The 24,418-nt window shown below is 40.5% G+C and overlaps 1 protein-coding gene across 1 annotated transcript in view; it reads right to left on the reverse strand.

The window, feature by feature from the left end:
- Positions 1–689: 689 nt before the first annotated feature.
- The window catches only part of NDRG1 (N-myc downstream regulated 1), a 42,649-nt gene continuing 18,920 nt past the window's right edge, over positions 690–24,418 (reverse strand). The window contains exons 4-16 of the mRNA XM_051612109.1: positions 18,162–18,267; positions 15,814–15,934; positions 13,169–13,231; positions 11,441–11,501; positions 10,892–10,978; positions 9,441–9,497; positions 8,388–8,491; positions 7,958–8,014; positions 7,007–7,058; positions 6,217–6,264; positions 4,636–4,671; positions 3,239–3,290; positions 690–2,536 (exon numbers count right to left, since the gene is read on the reverse strand). Coding sequence (XP_051468069.1) covers positions 2,271–2,536; positions 3,239–3,290; positions 4,636–4,671; positions 6,217–6,264; positions 7,007–7,058; positions 7,958–8,014; positions 8,388–8,491; positions 9,441–9,497; positions 10,892–10,978; positions 11,441–11,501; positions 13,169–13,231; positions 15,814–15,934; positions 18,162–18,267 — 1,110 coding nt within the window. The 3' untranslated portion in view covers positions 690–2,270. The remainder of the gene's footprint in view (positions 2,537–3,238; positions 3,291–4,635; positions 4,672–6,216; positions 6,265–7,006; positions 7,059–7,957; positions 8,015–8,387; positions 8,492–9,440; positions 9,498–10,891; positions 10,979–11,440; positions 11,502–13,168; positions 13,232–15,813; positions 15,935–18,161; positions 18,268–24,418) is intronic.

A 24,418-nucleotide genomic window follows, 5' to 3' on the forward strand; every position in this document is an offset into this window, starting at 1 on the left:
AGCTTAAAGTGAAAAAGGACAAGTGTACTTCTGTAAGGACTGAAATCCTGCACCTTTAGATACCTTTCCCCTTGTATCTGGGCAGTCTTTTCAAAAATTACTTGTGATGGGTTAATTTTTTTCTGTCCTTTTCTGAAATTGGATTCTAGCAAGACATCCAAGAAGAACAGTTTTTAGAAACTCAAAGCAACATCTATAATTTCACTCAAGGGGCCTAAATACCTCTGGAGATCGGCTAGGAACATGTTGCATGTCAATAGATTTACAGATTGTATCAGGAACAGAAAGAATGCAACAAGCGTGGCACCAACTCCAGCGAGGAAGTCAGTGTACAGACCACAGATTTGTGTACTAGACAGTGCTGTATCTAGGTAGAAAATAAAAATTCAAACAGCAGATAAATACTACTCGGTATCAAAGCTCAATCTTCTTACGTATTTGTTAGAGCAAAATTATCTTGTAGTACTTTGAATACCCGCTAACACCTACTACTGAAATATCTTGTGTTTTCTCAGTATAAATAGTAATCTGGAGTAGAAAAAAAAAAAAAAGCTCTAAGTACAAAAGTAAGGGAGGACAGAGACATGAGCAAAAGAAAAAAAGTGCTCATTGGTACAAAGGGGTGACAAGAACATATTCTCCCTGAGAAAAAGTGCTGCACTTCTGGCAAAACAGGAAGACACCAGACATTGCAAAGTTACAAATTTATTTGTTTTGAAATAAATACAAATACTTAATTAAGGAACTTTTCTTGATAGACTTTACACAATAGCTTTATTCTTTCTGAAAATTGTCTTTTCTTCCCACAAACTGTTATGGATATTCTACACAAGAGCTGAAGTTAGTCAATATCAAGTAACCTAGATGGTGTTCTTCTGAACAAGCAATCTCAAAGTATTAACATTTGCTATTTAACTTCTCAGCACTTGAGTTTTCTTGTGTGTCAGGACTGCAATGCAGCAGGTGTGCACTGGAGGTCAGGAAATCCTGCCCCACTACCTGCCGAAGGACTAACTTAAGAACACCCAACTGTGAAAATCTGACTGGTGAAAAGGTATCAAGCCACTAGCATCAAAGAAAGCAACCCAATGTATCAGGAGGCTTCATCAAGATACAGAACCAGCAGATCACTACATTTATGCACTCATTAAACACTGTATTTCACATACAGTGTTGCTGCTCCATCACTTTGTTGAATACACTTCTCAGCACCAGTGAGATCTCATCAGAGTTTCAAATCTAGTAATTAGTGGCAGTTGAATGTACAGTATCTAATTACATGCCATCCCACAGTTATTCATCTCTCCTGACAAAGAACAGCTGGATCTGGCTTCACTTACAGAATTCCGAACTTATCACAATTGTCCCGGACACAAAAACTTGAGCTGCAAAGATAAGAAGCTGTCTGAAGGAAAAAATCAAGCTCTTTCTGCTTTGCTGGCATGTATGGCTACCCTACTTGTTACAACCACACCAGCTTTTGTGGTATGGTAAACCCTTTGGCCCAAAATACCAAAGAGGAAATGCTTATTAAATTTAAATCCTGTCCTCATTTGGCTAAGTGGGTTTTAGGGTCTAGGAGGGGGGAAGGAAAGGAAGACTGGAACTAAATCTCAAAAAAGTGAAATAAAAAAGCTTAAAGATTTAGTTTGTCTCAAAGTCACATTGAAATTGCCTATTTTAGTAGTATATTATTGTATGTAGGAAAACAGGCTTGAGTACTAATGCATTAAAAGGCCTATAAATGCACAATACATTAACATCTCTATCATTTGAAGTCAAGCTATTTACAATGAATTCAACTCCAGCTTCAATAAGAGGCCATAACACATTTGTTTTTTTCCTTCTATAAAAGCCATCCATAATAGTGATTTTTTTTCTCCCCCTCTTTGAAACTCATCTCAAATTGTGCCAGTTTACTTCAAGAGAATAAGAGATAAAGGGGCATGTAACAGCTTTGATTTTAAAGCAGGATATTAAGCAAGTCTGGTCTGACTCTGAAGTGTTTACAACCACATCAGCTTTTGGCAAATATCCTTTAGAATTTGGCATCCATTGAAGGAGGGCACAATAGCAGCAACTGTCTGAGTTACAAGAATAATGACAGAGCAAATGAGATGCTTCTTTTCTTTGGTCCCTGTCAGACCCTGGTGAACAGAGTTCATCTTACAGAATAGCTTGAGATTAATACCAGTTATGTTTTTTTGTGATACACAGGGGTCATCCATTACTTTTTCACACTGTGGCCAGTTTAAACCTCCCACAGCCATCTAACAAGACACTTCCATGGACTTGGGGCTTGATTGTTCAGCGTTGCTTGCCGAGTTCGGCGTCAGCTCAATGCGCGTGTCTGTGTGGGAGCGGTTCCTGGCACCGTCCCCAGTGTGGGATCGGCTCCTCGTTCCCTCCCCGGTGTGAGACCGGCTCCTCGTGCCTTCTCCGGTGTGAGACCGGCTCCTCTGTCCTTCCAAAGAGGTTACGCTGGAGCCAGATGCAGTGCGGGACCTCATCAGCCTGGTCATGCTAGCAGAGGGCACTGGAAGAAGAGTCTTTCATTAATGCCTTGTTCTGTGGGTTTGGAAGGAAGCCCTTGCCTTCCTCTCAAGCCCTAACCACCCTTGGAGAAGCCTTCAGGCTTGAACACATGCTCTTCATGGTAGCTTCAAGTGTGGAAGAAAAACCACTGCTCCAGGCATACAGTTAAGGAGCCCAAAACTGGTGGCCAGGGCTGAAGGCTTCAAGACAGAGCTTTATGGCATGCTGCCGTGGCTGTGACATGCCAGACGAAACCTGAGGAGACTCATCAGACCTCCCACTACTTTAAGATGTTTAATCTTTGCTATCAATGTACTATGCATCAGCAGCTGTCAGAAGCACATGAAGGACAAACAGCTACGAATAAGTCTCTAAACTAACAAGGCTTTATATGTTGTGTGCAGCATATGAATCATCTCTGTGATACAGCAAGGGGACACTATTACATATAGTGACCTTAAAAAGATCAAGATAAAGCAGATATTTGTGGGTGAAAGCTGTCTACAAAGCTCTCTACCACTTAGTAACATAATTTGGTCTGAAAACCCTTCTTCCAGACTCCATAAGTGTTGTTATTTTCCTTTGCAAATGTGTATTCAACAGGAAAAAGATAATGCATCTGGGATAATAAGACTGTCTGGTTGCTTAGATGCCCAACAGACTTTGGTAGCCAAGCAAATAATTCCATAGAACTGATACTTACTGTATCCCATTCCCTGAACAAAGTATTTGAAAGCTTCTGCAAGCTTGGCAGGCTAGAAAAGAAAGAGAATATTATTGTATGCAGTGCTCAATGAGTTAGTTACATTACAATGTTGTAGATACCAGAGATGCCCTATCTGAACAGGGACATCTTAAATATTCTCTGGGTTCTATTGAATGTCTGAAATTTTCACTTATGTGATAAAATTCCACCATTCCCCTCCCTCTGATCCCCTACCCTATTATTTTACCAAATGGGTGTGTGCATTTGAGATTTCCAGAAAGTGACTGCAAGTGGTCTAGGCCTGGCCCAAACTTTGCTCATGCAGTTATTGAGACAGATGAGCCAAAGTAAAACAACTGACCTCATAAAACACACAAGACAGTTCATACAGCATTGGTAATTCAGCAATTCCAGTTCAGCAGAAAATAAATTCAGCTAGAAAGAGCTGATGGTTCTGTTTACAGGCCAAAAAAAGCTTGTCAGGAATACACAAGCACAACAGCACATTCTTGCCATGAGGCACTCACAGCTTTTCTCTGCTGCTGACACAGTAGCCAAGTAAGCCTCAGCCTCAATCATTGGCCTTGCAAATGATTCCTACATTTTTGTTATACTTTTATCTGAATCAGTTTAGGCAATGGAGTCCACCTAGAGAGGAGCAATGCACATATTCCTCTGTGGCTTTAAAAAGCCTTTTCCCCACTCCCTCTGTTAGAGCACACACTGCCTGCTCAGGGGCTTCTCAGCTGCAGGTCATTACAAATGCAGCTTTTTTTCCTTAAGGCTGAGAACATCACACTATATTGCTTAGAAGTCTGTTTAGAAAACATCACAACCTAAAGCTGATTCACAGGTTTTTGTGAAGCAATGCTAGAGCATAGGTAAAATTTAACTTTCCCAGCACGGTTCTGTTAGCCACCTTGGGATTTATGCCTAAATATATTTCAGACACTCCAGCTCATTCTCAGTCAAGCTGGGTCACTGTATGCAAGAACACAGCATTGTTATTTCCTGCCTCCCACTTTCCTGATCTATACTATAAATAGTCCAAAGAAGAATATGTTTTTTTAAAACACAAGTGCTCAAGCTTAAATTCATGTTATCTTAGCAGATAGGCATAAAATAATACCTCCTCATTCCCACCTCAGACCTTTCCTTAGTTAAGACTTAATTAGCAGAAGTAATATCCCCTCCCAATCTTAATTTTGTGCTTCATTGGTCTTTAAAGAAAAAGAAAGCTCAGATGACCGACTGACATCATTATTCATGAAATCATAACCGTCCTTTTGGCTGACATTTGGGAACAGCAAGTACCCTACAGGAAAACACCCATTTGTTGCAGTCTGACACGCTGCTGAACAGCATTAGTAGGATTTTTGTCAGCCAAATCCTACCTGGGAAACTTGAGGCAGCCCACCACAGTCAGCCATCTGAAACAGAGAGGAGAACAGCCAGTTAGTGTAATGCCAGAGGAACTCATTTATGCTCAGGATACATTAAAATGACCTCTGTAGCTATCTGGCAGAAAAACATTTCCTTTTGTTGCAGAAGCAATGTACATGTAGATGAAAGCCCCAAAGCAAGCATTTAAATGTTTATGAAAGTCACAACTGCACCCCAGAAAACCACAACAGGCAAAGCAGCAGTTGAAGCTACAAACAAATGGGGTTTTTTTGCTAGGCAATGGTTACCAGCTTCTTAGAAACTAGCCTATTAGTTCAGCTCTGAATTACACTAAAGTGACTTGGTTTTGATCTGGATGACAAACAGGGGAGAGAGAACAAACACCTAAATCTCAGAGGTGAGAGGGAAAAACGATTTGCTGAGATTGCGGATGGCAAGCATCAGCCTGACTGGCCAAGGGAAGCAGAGAAAGCCAAATTAGAAAAGCTATCTTGAGTGCAGGCAATATTTTTGGAGCACTTCATTTTTCCTGCCACTCCACCCCTCAAAGCAAACCCAACAAAAACAGCCCTGTTCCAAGGAACACCACAAGCTGAAAACAGTTGAGTTGTGAATTACAGGAAACCCCAAATCCTATCTAGGATTAGTTAGCAGCAAAACAGGCCCATAGGAGGATCTGGCATCAGCTGTATCCCTGGACTGAGTGAAGGTTGGCCACCAATAGAGGATCTGAGATACTGTCAGATTTTTTTTTTAGGGTGAGTCTGCCATGTCCACGTAGTAGGTCAGCATTGTAACTCCTCAACAATAGGAGGAAAAAGGATTTAAAAATCAATGTTTGTTATAATTTTCATTGACCATTTCACTAAAGAGAGAGATCCAGTCAAAGTTCTCAGCAGAAGCCCAAGCAAACTTGTTTCACCATTTGCATGCTATTGCACTCATTGCATTTTACTTGATCAATAACAAACTGAGGATTACACCCATACTCTGAATGCTAACTATCAGCCAAAGCCTTTGCACAATGTTTTGCTGTTTGGAAGTGCATTTTAACCAGCTTTTGGAAAATGGGAGAGTCCTTTCCAACAGTAAGATGTCCTGGACTGTGGCCACATGATGACAGGATGACAAAACCATGGCTGATAGATCAGCTGTCTGTTCATCGGACACTACTGTTGGGGGTCAGGCAAGCACAGAAACAGAATGAGTTGGTTTCCACTCTGCTGATGGCTTTTTTTCAAACTTTCCCCAATAGCTCAAGATCAGCTTTGCCAGCTCTAGTCAAATTCATTATGAGTATGTGAAATACTGAGCATTTCAAGTCTCAACCTGCGTGTTTTAAAATGGAGGAGATGAGAAATTCCCTGTTGTCAGCCTTGACAAAAAGCCCCTATTCTGGTTTATCCCACTAAACTAGTCTTACCCTGAAGTAACTGTCCTTCCACATCAGAACTGGATTCTCGTTGTGTTATCTGTACTGCACCACATTCCCTTGATTCTGCTTTTTTAGTTAATCCAGTTGATTTAAAATGAGGATAATGTTTATTTTTGAAAATAGCTTTTGTTATTACCTTCAGAAGTGTGGTCCTTGTTGGGTCCAGCTTTGAGTTGCATTCAACCTATGTTAAAGAACAGCAGCATAAGGCATTGTACATAAGATTTTAATTATGAACTGCTGGACAAAAACAGATTAAATATCTTGTTTTCTGGCTTAGTACAGACTAAACTGTGTATCTTAGACTTCTGTACAAAAACTCTTTGTATACATATATACACCTTTAAACCCAAGTAGGTCAGTTCGCATTTCTGACTCTATTCTTTTCCATGTACAAACAAACCCATTAGTTGAAAATAGATTTATTTTTCTTTTTTTAATCTGTTTCTGGGACTCCAGTGGCAACAAGTGTTATTTATCTTGTGATTTGGGGTCATCTGGTAGCGTCCCAAGTGTTGAGCAGCCATATGGCCAGAGGCCAGCAGGCTGGGCATGCCTGTTAAGGCACAACATTTGAAGTCACCCAGTCAGCTGGGGCAAGTTATAATGGTCAAAATGAAGGTCCTTGCTTCCATAGTGACCCAGGGCAAAGCTCCAACAGGCTAAAAAACCAGCAGCTGATTCCTCTCCAAAGGAAAATATTTGCGGTTCACTGGAACTGCTGTGGCAATTGTTCCTAAGGCAGCAGCTATGAAATAATGGTGCACAGACAGAGGGGACAAACAGGGAGGAATTAATGGCAGCTCTCCCGTGGTCTGCAAGAGAGCCAGCTGGGCTGGATCAACAGCCAGCAAAGCTGCTGTGCAGGCATGAGCTGGGCTGGCCTGGCCACCACCATGGCAGCAAAAGCAGCTGGAAATACCCACCACAGCATCCACCGCTGGGGAACTGTCACCAACGACCAGCAGGACAGGGCACCTGCAAGGAAGCACACAGAAGCCATATTATCTCTGTGATCTGCCCCAGACTTGCCCTAACCTGCATTTTGTGTCACTAGAAGGATGAGACAGTTACGTGTGTGAAAGTAATTTGGTTTGCGTTCCAGACAGCTTAAGCACACATCAAATCCACTGTATTAGCTGCAGATCTGCTGACGTGCTCTGATACCTTGCCCGAGAACCTCTCCTTTTCCCCACCTTGTAGCCTTCACCTCTTCCCAGTGCTCTTATTTCTTGTTTAATGAGAGATTGAATGTGGTTATCAGCATCAAAGTCTCACCCCCACTCCCTTACCCCTTGAGCTTCATCTTTTGGACCTGTCATCCAATTTCAGGCAGACTGACAGAAGAGCAGAGTCTGAAAATCTCCTGCATGTAAACATCAGCAGCTGGGCAGAGAAGTACTTGGCAACTTTTTTGTGGCACAAGTTGCAACATAAGTGAAAAGCTTTTAGAAGAATATCTGGCAGATAGTAATTCTCATACCTGCTCCATCTTTCTGAAAGTTTATTTTTGGTTTTAATCAGTTTCGTTTGTGTTCTCTTGCTTGCACAGGCACAGCTAAAGTGCATTCAGAGCTATAGTTTTTACTAACCAGAATCCAGGTGAAACTAGGTACCAATTGCTTTTCAAGTACTTTGTAAGCTCAAGTGTGCAGATACCCAGTGACAGGAACTACTTAGCTTTCAATTTCAGCTAACATGGTTTGGAGGTTTGAAGAGGGGAAGTCTTCCTAATGATGGTCCCTGACTTGCAGTAACCTCTTATCTCACACACAAAGCTACAAGATCAGTTTTTAGCACATATGTGATGTACCCAGGGATCACACCTCTTAGCTCACATCATGTACAGGTGGACTGGTAGGAAATAAAATACTTACTGAAGGGTGACAACATTTATTCCAGGAATAGGGCGCTCAATCTCCAGGTCTCGACGACTAAAAAAAATGAAGACAAAAGCTCTTGCTACACTGAAGTTTTACAGACACTTCCATACTTTTCTAATTTAGAGAAAGCACAGACACAAATTATTTTAATCTGGTACATGTTGTAGCCTCCACGATGGATGGAGAACTGCGCTTAGACTCAAGTATCAATGTCTTAGTTCAGTCCCAGGGTATTGTCTTTCTCCTCACAAATGCACAAGGTTCTTCTCCCATAAGCAAACCACCTAAGATCTCTAAATCACTGTCAAGCAGAATTTTATACTAGGGCAACACAAGTAACTCCACCACACAAGTAATACTGGCTCTAAGAGCTGGACAGCCTCTTAAAACAGTTTCCAGTTAAAAATCAGGTAAATGTATTTACCTGTTGTAAGAGTTGACAAAGAGATGAAGGTTGGTTTGATTCATATCATTAATAATATGCTGACGGTAAGTATGGATCAGGTCATGGTTGCTGTGAATCTCTTCCTACAGTGGAGACAGAATCATTCAGAATAGGGCTATGTTCTGAAAGGATCTGAAGACATGACACAGCAGTCGTGTATCAGACTCATAACTGCACAATAGGAGTGTACCTTTAAGGACAGGACAACTTCTAGCAGCCAGGGGTGTCACCCAGAATTAACATTAGCCTATGACTGCCGCACCACATTTCTTGCTTTAAAACTTCAGTATATTGTAACATCAAGATCTTACAATTGCAAAACTTGTAGCTGTAGTGCAGATGGTTACAGTCAGAGAAGTGTGAAGTTTTAAAACAAAAAAAGAATCAGGCTAAGAAGCTAAATAAATGTTTCCAGGGTAAAGCAGATGTTGAAAGCTTACAAACATATGTAACGTGGAACTCAATTTCACAATAGTAAATAAGTAAGCTTCAAGGACTTCAATCACTAACATTTTCAAACAGTTTGGTTCTAAGGTCTTTATAGATTACTTCCTTGTTCTGCTGGAACGGAGTTTTCCACTGCATTCACTAATAGTTTCAAGCACATTGAAGGAGCTACAGAAAACAGCATAGCACTTTCCATTGAAGTTGGCTTTCACTGAAGAGCATCATTACTACTAACAACCACCTGTCCCAGAGGTACAAATATATTATGGTATATTAAAAAAATAAATAAATCTGTGGGATAATTCTGCTCAGAACATGAGCACATCAACGCCTGTACTCAAGTGTCAGCTGCCTAAACAGGGAGCTGCCCCTTCTAAAGCTGTCATGACTGAGGTGCTCTTGCATCACGGGCACACCCCATGGCAGTATATAACCTACAAAATACTGGGAACACTAGTATGAATCCTATCTCACAGGTTAACTTTGTACTTCGGTTTTTAAGTGAAGGCTTCTCTCCCCCTCCCAGCTCCACAAGGTAAATACAGGTGACTGAATACATAAGAGGAATCTTTTGAACATCCTTACCTTTCCAAAAAGATGTGAAATGACCATGTCTGGTAAAGCATTTGTCCAACCTGAAATCTTAATAGCAAGATTATCTAAGTATCTGATATTAAAACAGTTCTTGAACAATTTAAACCTTTCAGTTACCCATAAGTAGACCACTGGATGTTTCTCTGCTGTCCTTATACGTACAATATCCTGGACTGATTACTTTTTTTTTTCACCCCTCAAGCCTCCTAAAACCCCATTAGAGGTTGTTTATGTTTGGGTCAATCTAGTAAGATATCTTCACTAACACAGTTAGTTAGCTTTAGAAGGATGGAAGGATACAGGGCACCCACTGTGCTCTTAATGTCAGCAATACTTGAGAGGCAAAAGGCAGGGGCACAGAAATTAAAGAATTTCATTAAAGAGACACTGAGTGAGATCATCAAAATGGGTCAACTGGTACAACTCAATGTAGAGGAGTTACTAAATACACTTTGAGATCAAACTTATAAAAATAAACCGACATGCAAAGTTATTTTACAAACATGAGTAACTAAGCCTTAAAAGAATGTTACATCCCAATTCTGGAAAGTTTCTCCCAGTATTACAAGGTTGTCATTACATTTATTATCAGTCTAGACACTTACAGAGGGTTGACTCTGTGTGGTTAAAAGATTACACACTTTTTTTTTGTACTTCTCAGAGTGTTTATAACAACAGCTATTCATTTAAACATGACCCTGAATGATACAAAGTGCCTTCCATTAGTTTAGCCTGACAAATGTTTTAACAAGTTAAATCTGAGTGACCTGTAATGTAACATTTCTACTTATTTCTATGTATTTCTTCCAGGAAGATTTTTGAAACTAGTTCTTAGCTCCTGTTTAACCACATTGCAATCTTTCTTACAACTACAAAAGAATACAGTTAACAGGAGCTTCTCTGTATGTGAACATTTTAACTTAAAAGTCTGGTTGGATGGACAATTTGTACACAGTTACCACAGCTAATGCCCTTTTCTGATTTTTTTTGGCATCTAAAATTCAGTTAGATGATCGAAACCTGGAATATGTTGTTCTGAACATTTTTCTGTGCTCTAGTTCACATTTTGGACTGGGCTGGTAAATTAAGCCATGGACAAGAAAGAACTGAATGTTACACTACTCTTGAAGTTTGCTGGAAAGAAAACTGTTTCCAAAACTACCCAGTTTTCAGGTTAAACCAGCTTTTCCCCAGCAGTTACTAGTTCTTAAGGATTATTCATACCAGTAGCCCCATTATATCACAGGTATCTGTTGCTTCAATGTACTCATTTTTATCACTAGTCCTGCAGGAGTTATGTTTGCCAACGGAAGAATAAACCCCACAGGATTAGCCTGGGATATTTTGTGTCTGTATCCATGCCCTAACACACAAGCTTGCCCAGCTCCTCATGCCTGACAGGCTCACAGCATCATTTATTTTTCTGACTTAAAGATGTTTACCTTAGTTGCTGCCCAGTCCATCCAACCTTCAGCACAAGGGTTTACATTAATAAGAACTAATCCCTCCACCATCTCTGGGTGGTTTAGCTGCAAAATAAAAGGTTTAAGATTCATCACGTATCATTTGCAACTTGGCAGTCAGCATAAAATCTAAATTAGCAAATTATCTCCTGGGGAGAAAAGCAGTAGGTCTAGTTTTATCTTGCAGAAAACAAGCGTATGTATGGGGAAAAAAGAAATAAAATCATTACAGCAATTCAGCTGAGCAGCTGGAGAACATTAAGTTTTAACTTCTTCTCCACCCTCAGTTTAAATAGAGAACTCCCATTAAAAAAATCTTCTGCAAATTAACTGGGTAGAGCCCAGGCCTTAAAATGGAAAATCTCAGTCTGCTGGATTAGCTATCCTGCAGATCGTGGTATTTCATTTAAAAGCCTAACTGCTTACTTAAATGGGCATGGCAGAGCAGGAATTCTCTGCACACTATGGGGGCAAAAAGATGTCAGGGAAATCAGGTTGGAGGCTTTAGGGAAGATCCACAAAACTTACAGCAAATCTGGTTAAGATGTAGGCACCAGCTCCAGTTCCCATTCCTATAATGCTCTTCAGCCTGCACAGCAGTAAAACGGAAGAGACAAATGAGTAAGACAGCAACAAAAATAAATCAACCCACATCAGCAGCCTTCCTCTTTCACATGCCAGTGTGGTTTTACAGAAGGGTGGTTGCAGCTCGGGCAAACCATGGATCCCCTGCAATGCCACTGGCCCCAGTAAGGAGCTCAAAAGAGCAGCTGGTTTGTTTTCCAGCAGATTTGCAGGACACTGGTCCTCATGCATTGCAAAGCAGCAGCAATTCTCACTTATCTTTAAGTAAATACACTGAGCAACCATAGCATTGTTCTGATTCTGGAAGGAAATAGCCTCTGCCAGAAAAACTTTTAAGATACAGCCCTGAAATCTGCAGCCTAAATACAAAGCTCCCCCCTCCCAAAGCCCTCCTCAGTTCAGCTATCCAGCTGGGATGCTGATTCCTCTTTAACAGGGGGCTGGCAGGGAAACCTCTCATGCTATCCAGCCACTGGGGTGATTCAGTTTAAACTTCATAACTAAATAGGGCAGAGACAAACCAAATATTTGCATTAACTGAAACTGGGTTTTAAAGCATCACCTTCAAGGTCTTAGAAAATACATGGAAGGAAAGACTAGGCAAAACCAGACAGAAAAACAGGTTATACAATGTTTTTAGGAAAATACCTGAGGACAAGATTCATTCTCATTAGCATTATTAAATCGAGGCTTTGTTTAATTGATTTTCAAGGTACTGACATTTTGTTGGCATTTTTTTTAGTGCAAGTGCAGAACTGTCAACCCTGTGCCTTACATTAGGACTTTCAAAAATCACACCTCTTAAGAAGACAGTGAGGTAAACTGGTCCAAGGTAATGTAACAGCTGGTTACAACAGCTAAGCAATGCCTAAACTGGGGTGTTGGTTGGACACTAACTGCCCCCTCCAGCAGTCCAGCCCTCCAAGACTGCCTAACCCTAAAGGCCAGGTTTTCTTTCTCTGCTTGACCTTAAAACCCCTTGGAGGTGTCTACCTCTACCCTTCATTGTGTACCAGGAGCAACAGCTCCACAGAGAAAGTACTTTTCTCAGCTACAGCTCCTGCTAAAGCTAAGTTTTAAGGGAGGACACACACCTAAACATGCTGTGGGGAGACAACGGATGAACACTGCCACTAGGCACCAACCTGGCATCTACACTTTGGTAGCAGAAGAAGCTTAAGGAGGTTGAACTGACTCCCTAAAGACACTTTAAGCCCAGAAAAATAATAGTGCCTTCAGATGAGACCGTGGACTTCTTTTTTTTTTTTTTTTTTTACTGCTAACCACACAGGAAAACGTGGGTTGTTACGGTGGGAAGAACAGATTGTGCCCTGCCCCTGTGAGGGCGACGCAGAGAAAATACTGGAGGAAGCCCCTGAATTAGGCACATGGGATTTCACTCCAAGTTGCTTCCTGTTTAAAAATAAACAGACATTTCAAAAAAGGCCAAAAACTAAGCTCTTTCAGAAACAAAGGCAAAAGTGATCCATCTACACCAGAGGAATTAAAAAAAAAAAATAACCAACCACAACCGGAATTCTAGCAAACAAAATGCCAGATAGAGACCAAAGCTTCAGGGACATCACAGGAGAACATCTGCTTTGCCCTGCTCTTCTGATGTGCCACGTAGAGAGAAGAATGTGGAAAACAAGTAAATAATTCTGCACTCACCCGAACTGTTTTAGGATTCCAGGAAGCATTTCGGCCAGCTGATCCATGGAGGGATACATGTACCTACAACAAATACGTGTTTGTGGAGTTACTACACAACACTCTCAGAAGAGTAGGCTGGAATATTCAGAGACACAGCAGTCACTGTAGATTTAATACTGAATGTGCTCATTACAAGATCATTGAAAGTATGAGCTGAATTTAAATCAGGAGCAAGCACAAATAAGTAATTTAGCAGAAATATGAGCATAATCTATATGGTACTTTATGTGAGTAACAGGATTATGGTCTGGCTGAGAGCAAAACAGACCATAATGAATCTCTTCCAAGAACAGTTAGCACGTAAAATTTATGAAAAAGTTTGAACTTGAGCATAGTTTCCAACCACATTCCCCACATTTGTACTTCTGCTCCACCATGAAATTTTCCCTGTGCTGCAGAATCACGGACTTCAGCAATGAGATCTAGATCTTTGGCAAATAATTTGCATGCTTGCTTTCAGGGACATAAAAATTACCATAGGATACATGAGGAGAGCTTTCTATTAATATTGATTTCTATTAATATTTATGACAATGAAGGCATAGGAAGAGCTACAGAGCTGCTAAGGAAGTTCAATAACAATAGCTGTCAGTTAGTGCTCCTGGTGTCCTGCAGAGCAGAAGCAAAATTTTGAGGGAAGGAAATTCTGAGCAAAATCTCAACTGAACAGCACATAAAAGAATCCCCGCAAAGCAGCTGGAGAAAATCTGCCCAGGGTGTATCCAGATCTCTGCTTTCCATCAGGACTACATCTATCTGGTTTAGTCTCCAAAATAAAGCCAACCAAACAAAAAAACCAACTTCTCAGTGCAAAACTACTCAAAGATATTTTCTTCAATTTTCTTGTTGGGAAACTAAGCCTTGTCATGACAAAAAACTCATGTCACCATGACAAATATGTTAACTTGAGCATGTTGGTCTCCCAGCTGAAGGGCTGGGAGAGATAATACAGCTTCCTGTGCTGTCATCGTGACTTGGTCATAAGCAGTGGTCTTTACTGGCATAGATCATGATGCAGCTGACAACTAAGAAGCGTTAGTGGTTGTTCAGGACACAAGGTCTAAGAGACTTAAAAGCTCATCTTTAAAACAAATACAAAGGGGGGTGACTGAAATAGCTTTGTAGGCTGCTCTGGTAGGCAACTGGGCTGTTGCAGTTAACGCTTGCTGAGAACCTGGCCCATCATGACCTCCTCAGCATCAGACCAGCTTAAAAATTAAGAAGGGAAATAGACTGGCTCATGCCATAAGGGTACATATAAGCTCCTTAATACTTAGTTCTTAGACAACAACCATTCCTCGTCTTGTACCCTCCCCTTGGCATGTTGGCTGCTGCCTTCCAGTCACGAGTTTGCAACTATCTATGATATTAGATACACAAAATCACAGAATCATAGAAAATTAGGGGTTGGAAGAGACCTTTGGAGATCATTGAGTCCAGCAATGCCAGAGCAGGACCACCACAGAATCTAGGGCAGGTCACACAGAAGTGCATCTAGGCAGGTCTTGAAAGTCTACAGAGAAGGATATTCCACAACACTTCTGAGCAGCCTGTTCGAGTGTTCTGTAACCCTTACAGTAAAGAAGACTTTTCTCATGTTGAGGTGGAACTTCCTGTGCTCTAGTTTTCATCCATTGCCCCTTGTCCTACCATGGGGCGCAACTGAAATTATATTGACCCTTCCTTCTTGACACCCACCTTTCAGATATTTATATACATTAAAAAGATCCCCTCTCAGTCTTCTCTAGAGAGTCTCTAGACTAAACAGCCCCAGGTCTCTCATCCTTTCCTCGTTAAGGTGGGTGTTCCAGCCCCTTAATTATCCTCGTAGCCTCTGTCAGGCTCTTTCCGGCATATCCCTGTCCCTCTTGAACCAGGGAGCAAAGAATGCGACACAATACTCCAGATGTGGTCTCACTAGGGCAGAGCAAAACCTCTGCTTTTGAGCAGTACCTCCCTCAACGTGCTGGACACACTATTCTTAATGCATCCCACGATACCATTGGCCTTCTTGGCCACAAGGGGACTTTGCTGTCCCATGGATAACTTGTTGTCCACCAGGACTCCAAGGTCTTTCTCTATGGAGGTGCTTTCTAGAAGATCAGCTCCTAGTCTGTACTGGTGCATGATACATCACTTTGTTATTGTACAACAAGTTGGATTTTCCACCTGGGTTATCAAGTCAACTTACCAACATCTACAATACTGCCATTTAATTAAAAAAAAAATGGATTTAGGAAGGACATGATATATTGGCTAATATCTGCCTTGTTTATGGTATTTCTGTTCAGGATGTCAGTACAAAACAAGGTGACTTGATACTCAGACAGACAGGTGTAGACATCTGTCAAGGAACCGCTTTATAAGCACTCAAGTTATCAGAGATAAAGCACAAAATGACAGCATCAAAATCTAATGTGAACTGCCTCAGCCCAACAGAGCTCCCAGGGTGCTGGTACCTTAGAAACAGTGTGTCAGGATTTAGGTTCAAAAGCCAAGTACTGGGTGTGCTGCAAGTGCTTTTTAATTAAACTGCAGATCAAAACTCTTTTTCCAGAAAGAGTGTTAGTCTGAAAGCATGGGCTGTTTCCCTGGCAACTCACCCAGCTTGGAAAGATGGTGCTCCATCCTGCTGACCAGGTGCATCCACGTGGCAGACTGCAAAGTGTTGTGTGATTTCCTGCATATCCTCAAAGTTGAAGAGGGGATTGAAGCAAGTTTTATCTTGAGAAGGAAAAGAAAACATGGAATCATTATGCTGAAGGGAAATAGCAGTTATAATAAAACAATTTATTAACTTGTTCTGCAAGTTAATGAAAAGTTGGTTCAATCAGGTGAGCTATGTTATAGCCTGGGAAAAGTGGCAGTCCTTTATTCCTAAGGAGGTAAAAAGAGTAAAGCCCCGCTACAAAGCACCCTGTGCCAACTTGCTTTCATTCCTTGAAGCAAAAGCCCTGAATACCTCCTTCCTTGTGGCCAGCTAAAGCTGATCCATGTTATTTTGGTACCTGCCAGAAGTATTTTCTTGGTATACCAAAATATATAAAAAAATATTATTTATGCAAAGTGAAAGTTAAGGCGATTGTCCCCCTGTACTCAGCACTGGTGAGGCCACACCTGGAGTATTGTGTCCAATTTTGGGCACCTCAATTCAAGAGAGATATTGAGGTGCTGGAGCGAGGACAGTGGAGGGCAATGAAGCTGGTGAAGGGCCTAGAAAATAAATCTTATGAAGAATGTTTGAAGGAGCTGGGAATGTTTAGTTTGAGGAAGAGGAGGCTGAGGGGAGACCTCATCAGTCTCTACAACGACCTGAAAGGTCATTGTAGAGAGGTTGGTGCTGGTCTCTTCTCACAGGTAATTAGCAACAGAACAAGAGGGAATGGCTTCAAGCTGCAACAGGGGAGGTTTAGACTGGACATTAGGATTTTTTTTTTTTTCACAGAAAGAGTGGTTAGACACTGGAACAGGCTGCCCAGGGAGGTGGTTGAGTCACCATCCCTGGATGTGCTTAAGGGTTGTTTGGATGTGGTGTTGGTGGAGATGGTTTAGGGGAGAACTTTGTAGAGTAGGGGTGATGGTTGGACTCGGTGATCCCAAGGGTCTTTTCCAGCCTGAATAGCTCTATGATTCTATGAAAATACTAATAAAACACAGCCACAAGTTTTCATGCCAGGCTTTGGCTCAGGTGAAATTATCTATTTACCTGTCCAGTCATTTTTCTTTGGATTGTGCCAGAACAGATAGAGGAAAAAACTGTCTAAGGTTGAAACTGTGACTTGTGCTTTTTTGTGCCAAATATAACAAGACAAGCATCACACGATGGGCTGCTGCAAGCAGCTCAAGACAAGTATCTTCTGGGATACTCAATGCCGTAGGCTCCCAACTCCAAGATGATTTGATTTATGATTTTTAAGCAATATGAATGTGGGAGAGAGTGAGCATAATTTCCTCCTGCAGCACAAAGCATACGTTCTGTAGCACCTTCTTTGAGATGTCTAGAAAATAGTTCCATATTCTGTGTGTGAATGTCCTCACAATACAACATAAAGGAAAATCATTGCAGAATATAAAATATTTTTAGCTACATTTTTAGGAGAATATGGAAATTTGGGAAGAGGTTCCTCCTCCTTTAAAGGGAGAGAAAGATTTTCACCATAAAGATAGAATTTGTAACTCTAGAAAGCAAAAAAGTCTTTGTCAAAGATGGGATCCAGATTAAGCTCTGCCCTGACACACTGAAAGTCCAAAATAAAGATACTTCCTCAAAAAACAAGCAAGAAAACATTTTTTTTTCTAATGAGTAATATCTGCACCCCAGCAAGAGACAGACTTTAAAGATATGCAGGTGTTTTAAAATGTAAATATTGATAACTGATTAAGAAACAGTAAATTGTATGAAGTTAACAGTACTGGTGAAAAGAACAACTTAGAGCAGATCTGGATATTAGGTTCTTATATTCTCGGATACAACAGATAAGATAAAAGGTGCTTATCAAAGCTATTTTATTAATAATAGTTGAGGACACAACTTCTTTCATCATGCTGATTTGACATGTAATTCACTTAAACCCACAGCAGCTTAAGACTGGTTATCAGACAGGAATCTCAGACAAAGCACTAGCAATGTTGTTTTCAATTCTTCTGAAAACATACCCTCAGCCATCCCCTACAGATGTTTTTACAGCATTTGATTGTGGTCACTGTGAGCTACCAGAGACCCTTTGTTCCTTTAAGTGAAATATTCCTTGTATTCACTTTGCAAGGTAAAAATAAAAAAGAGAAATCAGAAAATTATACTTGACATAGGAGAGGAATTAGGTACCATCTAACAGGTTGCAACACACATAAGCAGGCAAGGACCCGGGGAAGGTTTTCTAACCATTGTTGCTTCCACACCTGTGCTATTAAAGTTAAGGAACCTGTGCTATTAAAGAAAAAGTCTACGTACGGTTCAGCCCGATGTCATGGTAGGTGAGGATGGCTGGCCGGTTCCCTCTGGGAGTCCCACACATGGTGACATGGACCGACCCATGCACAGTCTCTACATCTTGCTCCTGGTAAAGGACAGGAGGAACCTGTTATGGGCTTGTCCAAAGGCTCCGCTGAACACCTGCTGCAGCAGAGCTCTAGGTGACCAAGAGCACAAGACCGGCCTCAGCCCAGGATCTGCCCACAGCCCTGGGGGTCTGCACAGTACCCCCTTCTCCCCCACAGAGAGGTCTCTCTTCTAAGATTTTACATTTGGCTGTCACATACTCCAGTCCACAGACAACTACAGAAGCACTTAAAGCCTCAAGCTCTAGTGAGATGCTAAGGGTTGAATGGTTTATAACTTCATTAGAAGGCAGCAAAAGAAAAAAAGAAAAAAGCAGTTCTGTGCAATGACACCTAAAACAACAAAGGTTTACAACGATGACTGTTGACTTTTACAAAAGTGCAAGCTGCCCAGATAAAATACTTCTGTTTTCTAGGCAATGGACTTTAACTCAGCAAGTAACTACCATGCCCCAAAGAAAACAGTATTAAGTAGCCTGTATTAATCAAGAAGACTTATCACACTGTGGGGCCTTGAGATTACAGTAGCCCCTTCCCCATAAACATGAGAGCCACACGTTAATTTTATGCCTTGCTATGTATACCCAACTGTCTAAACTTTGCTATGGAGCAACATATCTACAACCTTGTTGTGGTGATTATTGGAGCAACAATGTTAAGAAGCATACTGCTGGTTTTTAACATAACATATTGTAACACAACACGATATAACAATATTTAATGATATTAAAGCTAAGGTTACCTTAATTAACAAGTAAAAGACCTGCTGAGTACCATCTTTTATTTATCAGGTGTCTATGTAAGTTAGATGTGACTTGGATCGCATTCACACCCACAACATATGGAAAAAAAAAAGTTTCATTTGCACTTGAACTTCAGATGAGTATAAACAATTTGTTATTTTGACAACATGTATAAAGAGAATCAAAAAACAGGTTATTTATGACACATATTTACAGTACACATCACAGTCAAGGCAGTCCAGTCAGCAGCCAGTCTTAACATTCCACCAGAATACTTTATTTACTGCACAGGACACATGTCCATGTCATTCAGTGCAGTGTACTGTCTGCTGCTGCCAGGCTTTCTTGACTTGCCCTATACAGTAATGCCCAAGTCCAAGTTAAACTCAAATCTATGAAAAATTATGATGACATCACGAGTGTACAGCCTCTGTGAAAACCTTTACAGAGCAAAACCCAAAAGCTCTTCAGAGATTCAAGGTAGTCATTTCATTTAAAACTCAGCTTCTTAATTCAATAGATGGAATAGGACACACTTTTGTTTGAAAATAAGGATGCTAGGCAACACCATCCCACATTTCTTCCTTTTTCCTAGTAATTACACATTCACGCAATGAATCAAGATTCCTCCCCCCTTGTACATGGGGTGAGCTAAGCATAGCTGCTATCTGAACTATGTACTTCATTGAAATACTGATTTGCAGCATTCATGTCTCTCTAGAGATTCATTCCTCTGCATACTCACTGCATTATTTAGCAGGTAAGTTGTATCCTCCACATCCAGCACCATCTTTAGGCAAAACAGGGTGATAAATTCAGCAAGTCAGGCAGAGGACAGGAGTTAGTTTTTACTTTCTCCAAGTAGGAGACTGGGTTATATAGACAAGCTGTTATCCTGCATAGGCTTATGACTCCCACAATACCCAGCTAGAAAAACCAAAACAGACTAAAGAGGACGTCATTCCTAAATAGGATTTGAGTCAGGTTTGACCAGGAGAAGTACATACTCAGTACAGCTCAGACATCAAAGATGCACTAAGTCTCTGCCACACAGTGTACAAAGTGCCAAAGTTCAAACCTGGGAATTAGTACAATATTTCCTGTGGCTGTTCCCATTAGGTTTTTCTAAGTTTAGCTTCATTTCAGGTTTTGTTATATCAAATGCTAGAATACTACAAACTCATTCTAAATAAAATTAGAAGCATTTTCTTTCCTAGAAGCCAGGATTAAAGTTTTCAGTGAAAACACGAAAGATTTTGAAAAATCAGTGTAAGTCAGAATGATACTTCACAACATGAGGATTTTAAATGTCTGAAACCTAGTATTTTCCAAGTAGATAAACTACATTTCTTTATAGTATTCCTACTTGAGTCATAATGTTACTGTACAATCATTTTTGCAGAAAATTGGGTATTATAGATATAGTCATAATTCAATATTCCAGAAGAGATTTTCAGTAGTAATAGATAGCAATTAACAACATTACTAATTAATAGTAACTGAAATAAGTATTTTTCACATCCTACTTTCTTTCTGTACTTTGATAATTTTCAACACAAAGCATAAAAATCAATTGTTTGGCAAACTTAACACCAGCAATGAGTGTAAGCAATATTGTGTAAGGCACCTCCTGCTGAGTGTGGAACATAGAAATAATTTCCTCCTCAGTTAGAGATTAATAGGCATTTAATATAATCATATTTTTGTTGCCAGATCCTGTGAAAACCTAGAATGTGTTTTCTTAGGAGGGACAACCTTTCAAGATTTTGGATCTTTCTCCTTCATGCATGAAAGACAAAAAATTGCCCATGGTAGATAATGCCAGACCCTTGAACCTGGCCATCCCACTGACCTCCACAGCTAATACTTCTGGAACTAGAACTCTGAGTCTAGTTCAAACTCAGTGTCAACTAAAAATAGTTCAGAGACAACAGGCAATCATACTCCTAATTGCTGGCATAAATCACAGTCAGTTTAACAATTGGTTTAATTCCTCATTATCTTCACAGTAAGACTCCCCTAATTAAAGAGGGTTTGTATTATTTTCCATTCACATGAAATCTTAACAGCAAATACCCAAACGTTTTTCCTAAAAAACAATCGATTCAAACCAGTTTATTTGGTGACATCAAACCAACAATTTCACATCCCTATTGATCCTATTAAAGATCAGGAGATTTGTCTACGTGATGTAGGGATGGATGTTTTCAAAATGCAGAGCACTGAAAACAGATGGCAGCACATCCCAATCAACGTCAACGTTATAGTAAGAGGCTCTTCACCAACTGATTTGTATTAAAACACTATCTTGGAAAAAAATCCAAGGTACAGTAATCCGATAGAAGGATAAAGACAAACACACCATCTGTTCACATCTCTCACTTGAACAGAGGTGCAGTCTTATCTTAGTTCCCTAAAAACACACATGAAAACAGTCTCAATACACGCAGTTTTAGAGAAGCTACATTAGCGTGAAGGAGCTGATCCATTCTAAAGCAGATTTTTTGAGGGGATGGTCAAGTGACATTTTTTGACATTTTTTCATGAGGTTAGAAGGTCGAGGCAATTTCTAAGCCAATAACACAGGAGAGTATTTTCACTCCTTCCCCACTCTACCCTGGCTAAGGAAGGTATGAATTGAGGGACATATTTACAAACAAGTGGTTGTTTTCTCAAGTATGTGATGAGCAATCAAGATCATTTAGATATTCAAAGAGGAAAAGCACACACACACTTCATATTTTACTAAAAAAACTCCCATATTGTATATTTTAAGTAAAATACTACATTCCATCAATATTATTTTAAAGCTTTCAAATATACTTAATCCTCAATTACCAACTCATGCTTTTATTTTAATTTATAATATTATACTTGTTAAATACACCTCCAGCTCTTGCCTCAGAACCGATGGAAAAGCTTCAGAGTTTTCAAAGGGGATTTAAATCACTTTTAAATTGCTAGGAGATAGTATATTTTAAGTTCATACTATTTCAGAAATTAAATATACTAATACCTGCTTATGCTATTTTTCAATTCTTTTTTTCAATATATTGAAGGTCAAAAATATGTGAGCTTTTAATGTGGTATTACAATGTTGGATTTCAAATCTCCTTTGCCCTGAAGTTATTTAGCCTTTTTCCCTTAGGTTTTTCTACTCTCAAATAGTTATTTCAATCCATTTTAACATTCTTCTAAAAATCAAATACTCACCATTTCATGGATTTTTCTTTTTTTTTTTTTCTTTTTCTTTTTTTTTTTTTTTTTTTGGTAAAAGACTATTTTAAATTAGTAGTATTAAGAAAAAGGTTCCCTAATTCAAGTTGTGAGTTGGGTACATTAATAAGCTTTTAAGATCTAAATTACAGAACACATTTACATGTAAATGATTCTGTTAAGGTGGGAGCCAGTAACAAAAACTGGTGCTGGAACTGAGGCAGATTATTGCCACAGTTCTGCCCAGGGATTCTCTCTAGTCTGATTACTCCTGGGTCACACTGCTCTGCAAAAGCACAAAACCAGAACGAGTCCCACCCCAGTGGCATCCTGGCTTGTGTCAGGGATAGTGAGGCCAGCAGGACCAGGGCAGTGATCATCCCCCTGTACTTGGCCCTGGTGAGGCCACATCTCAAATCCTGTGCTCTGTTTTGGGCCCCTCTCTGTGATTTTGTGAAGAAGGACATGGAGGTGCTGAGGCATGTCCAGAAAAGGGCAACAAAGCTGGTGAAGGGTCTAGAGGACAAGTCTTATGAGGAGCATCTGAGGGAATTTGGATTGTTGAGTCTGGAGAAAAGGAGACTGAGGAGAGACCCTATAACTCTCTATAACTACCTGAAAGGAGGTTGTAGTGAGGAGGGATCAATCTCTTCTCTAAAGTAGCAAGTGACAGGACAAGAGGAAATGGCCTCAAGTTGTGCCAGGGGAACTTTTTCTTGGCTATCAGGAAAAAATTATTTCCTGAAAGGGTTGTCAGGCACTGCAACAGGCTGCCCTGGGAAGTGGTGGAAGCACTGCACCTGGAGGTATTTAGAAGTGACATGTAGATGTGGTGCTTAGGGATGTGGTTTAGTGGTAGATTTGGCAGTGCTGGGTTAACGGTTGGACCTGATCATCTTAAAGGTAGTTTCTAACCTAAAGTATTCCTTTCCTTTAGACACCTAAAGGATGAGGAAATTTGTGATATAAACTCCAAAGCCCCAAACTGCATCCACTGATGCCAATGTGAAACCCATCACACCACAAGAACCAGATGATTTGTCTCCTGCTGCAAGGCAGCTCTTTCCTTCTCTTCTGTAGGCAGGAGGAGGAGGAAAGATAGAAATGATCCTTTCATGCCAGTGGATACAGATGGCCACGAGCATACCTAGAGCTGATGCACAGCCTGGAAAGTTTTACTTCGTTATTGAGAAAGCAGCCTCCTGATGGACTGCTCACTTCTGCAACACAAAGCTGAGAGACTTACACAAAGTGGCATGGAGCCAGGTTTCCATCAGCTCCATTGCTGCTGAACTAGAGAATAGGCAAATACATCAAACTGGAAATACAATTAAAATGTGTTTGGCATTTAGCCAGCATCGAGCAGCTTAGGGCACACTGCCCTGCACCAGTTTATCATTCATTGTGCTAAAACAGGTTTGGCCAAGAACACTTCTGTTTCTGGGAGGCAGGGGAAATTCATTTAAAATTTCAGGTAGGTGCCACAGACTGGATACACAGACGGGCATATAGTGCTGACTGCAGGTACTTCAGAGCTGCCCGTTCTTCCATCTCTTGCCTTGGCCATCCCCTGGTGATTTCATGAAATCTTTCCTCCATAGAATAACCACAGACATGTTTGGCAATGTGTGCTTTCAAAAGGGAGATACCTCACTATTACAGTAGCTTACTTAAAAAATGGAGCAGCATGTCCAACTCAATTCCATCTAAACCAGCATATGAAATAAGAGTCTCTCTCTTTCCAAACCTGAATAAGTAGATATAATTTATTCTTGGAATCAACACACCTCACATGTAGTAACCACTTTTTCACTAGTGGCACAAATTAAGTTTTAAACTGAACACTGCCTAACTTGTCCCCAGACAGGCAGAGCAAGTTTCAAGGGATATGGTGGACACCCACAGCCATACAAAGGCACTCCAAATAAAGGGGTCCATCCTGCCAAGCACTGCTCACCTCCTTCCTGGGCCAGGTCCATCCTCCTCCCAACTATGGCTCAAGGGACAGGTTTTTTATTAAGAGCACACATGAGCTTCAGTGTCAGAAGTGCATCCTCCAGGGCCACACATGACCTCCTCTAATGAACTCAGTAATCAAAACTCTCTTAACACCTACAAATCACTTTTTCATAAACCAAAAGAACTTCAAGACACATAGGTAGGATATTTGTGGTTTTAAGGACCGAAGTTG

The sequence above is a fragment of the Apus apus genome, chromosome 2 (genome assembly GCF_020740795.1).
Source record: "Apus apus isolate bApuApu2 chromosome 2, bApuApu2.pri.cur, whole genome shotgun sequence".
In the NCBI taxonomy this organism is placed as follows: domain Eukaryota; kingdom Metazoa; phylum Chordata; class Aves; order Apodiformes; family Apodidae; genus Apus; species Apus apus.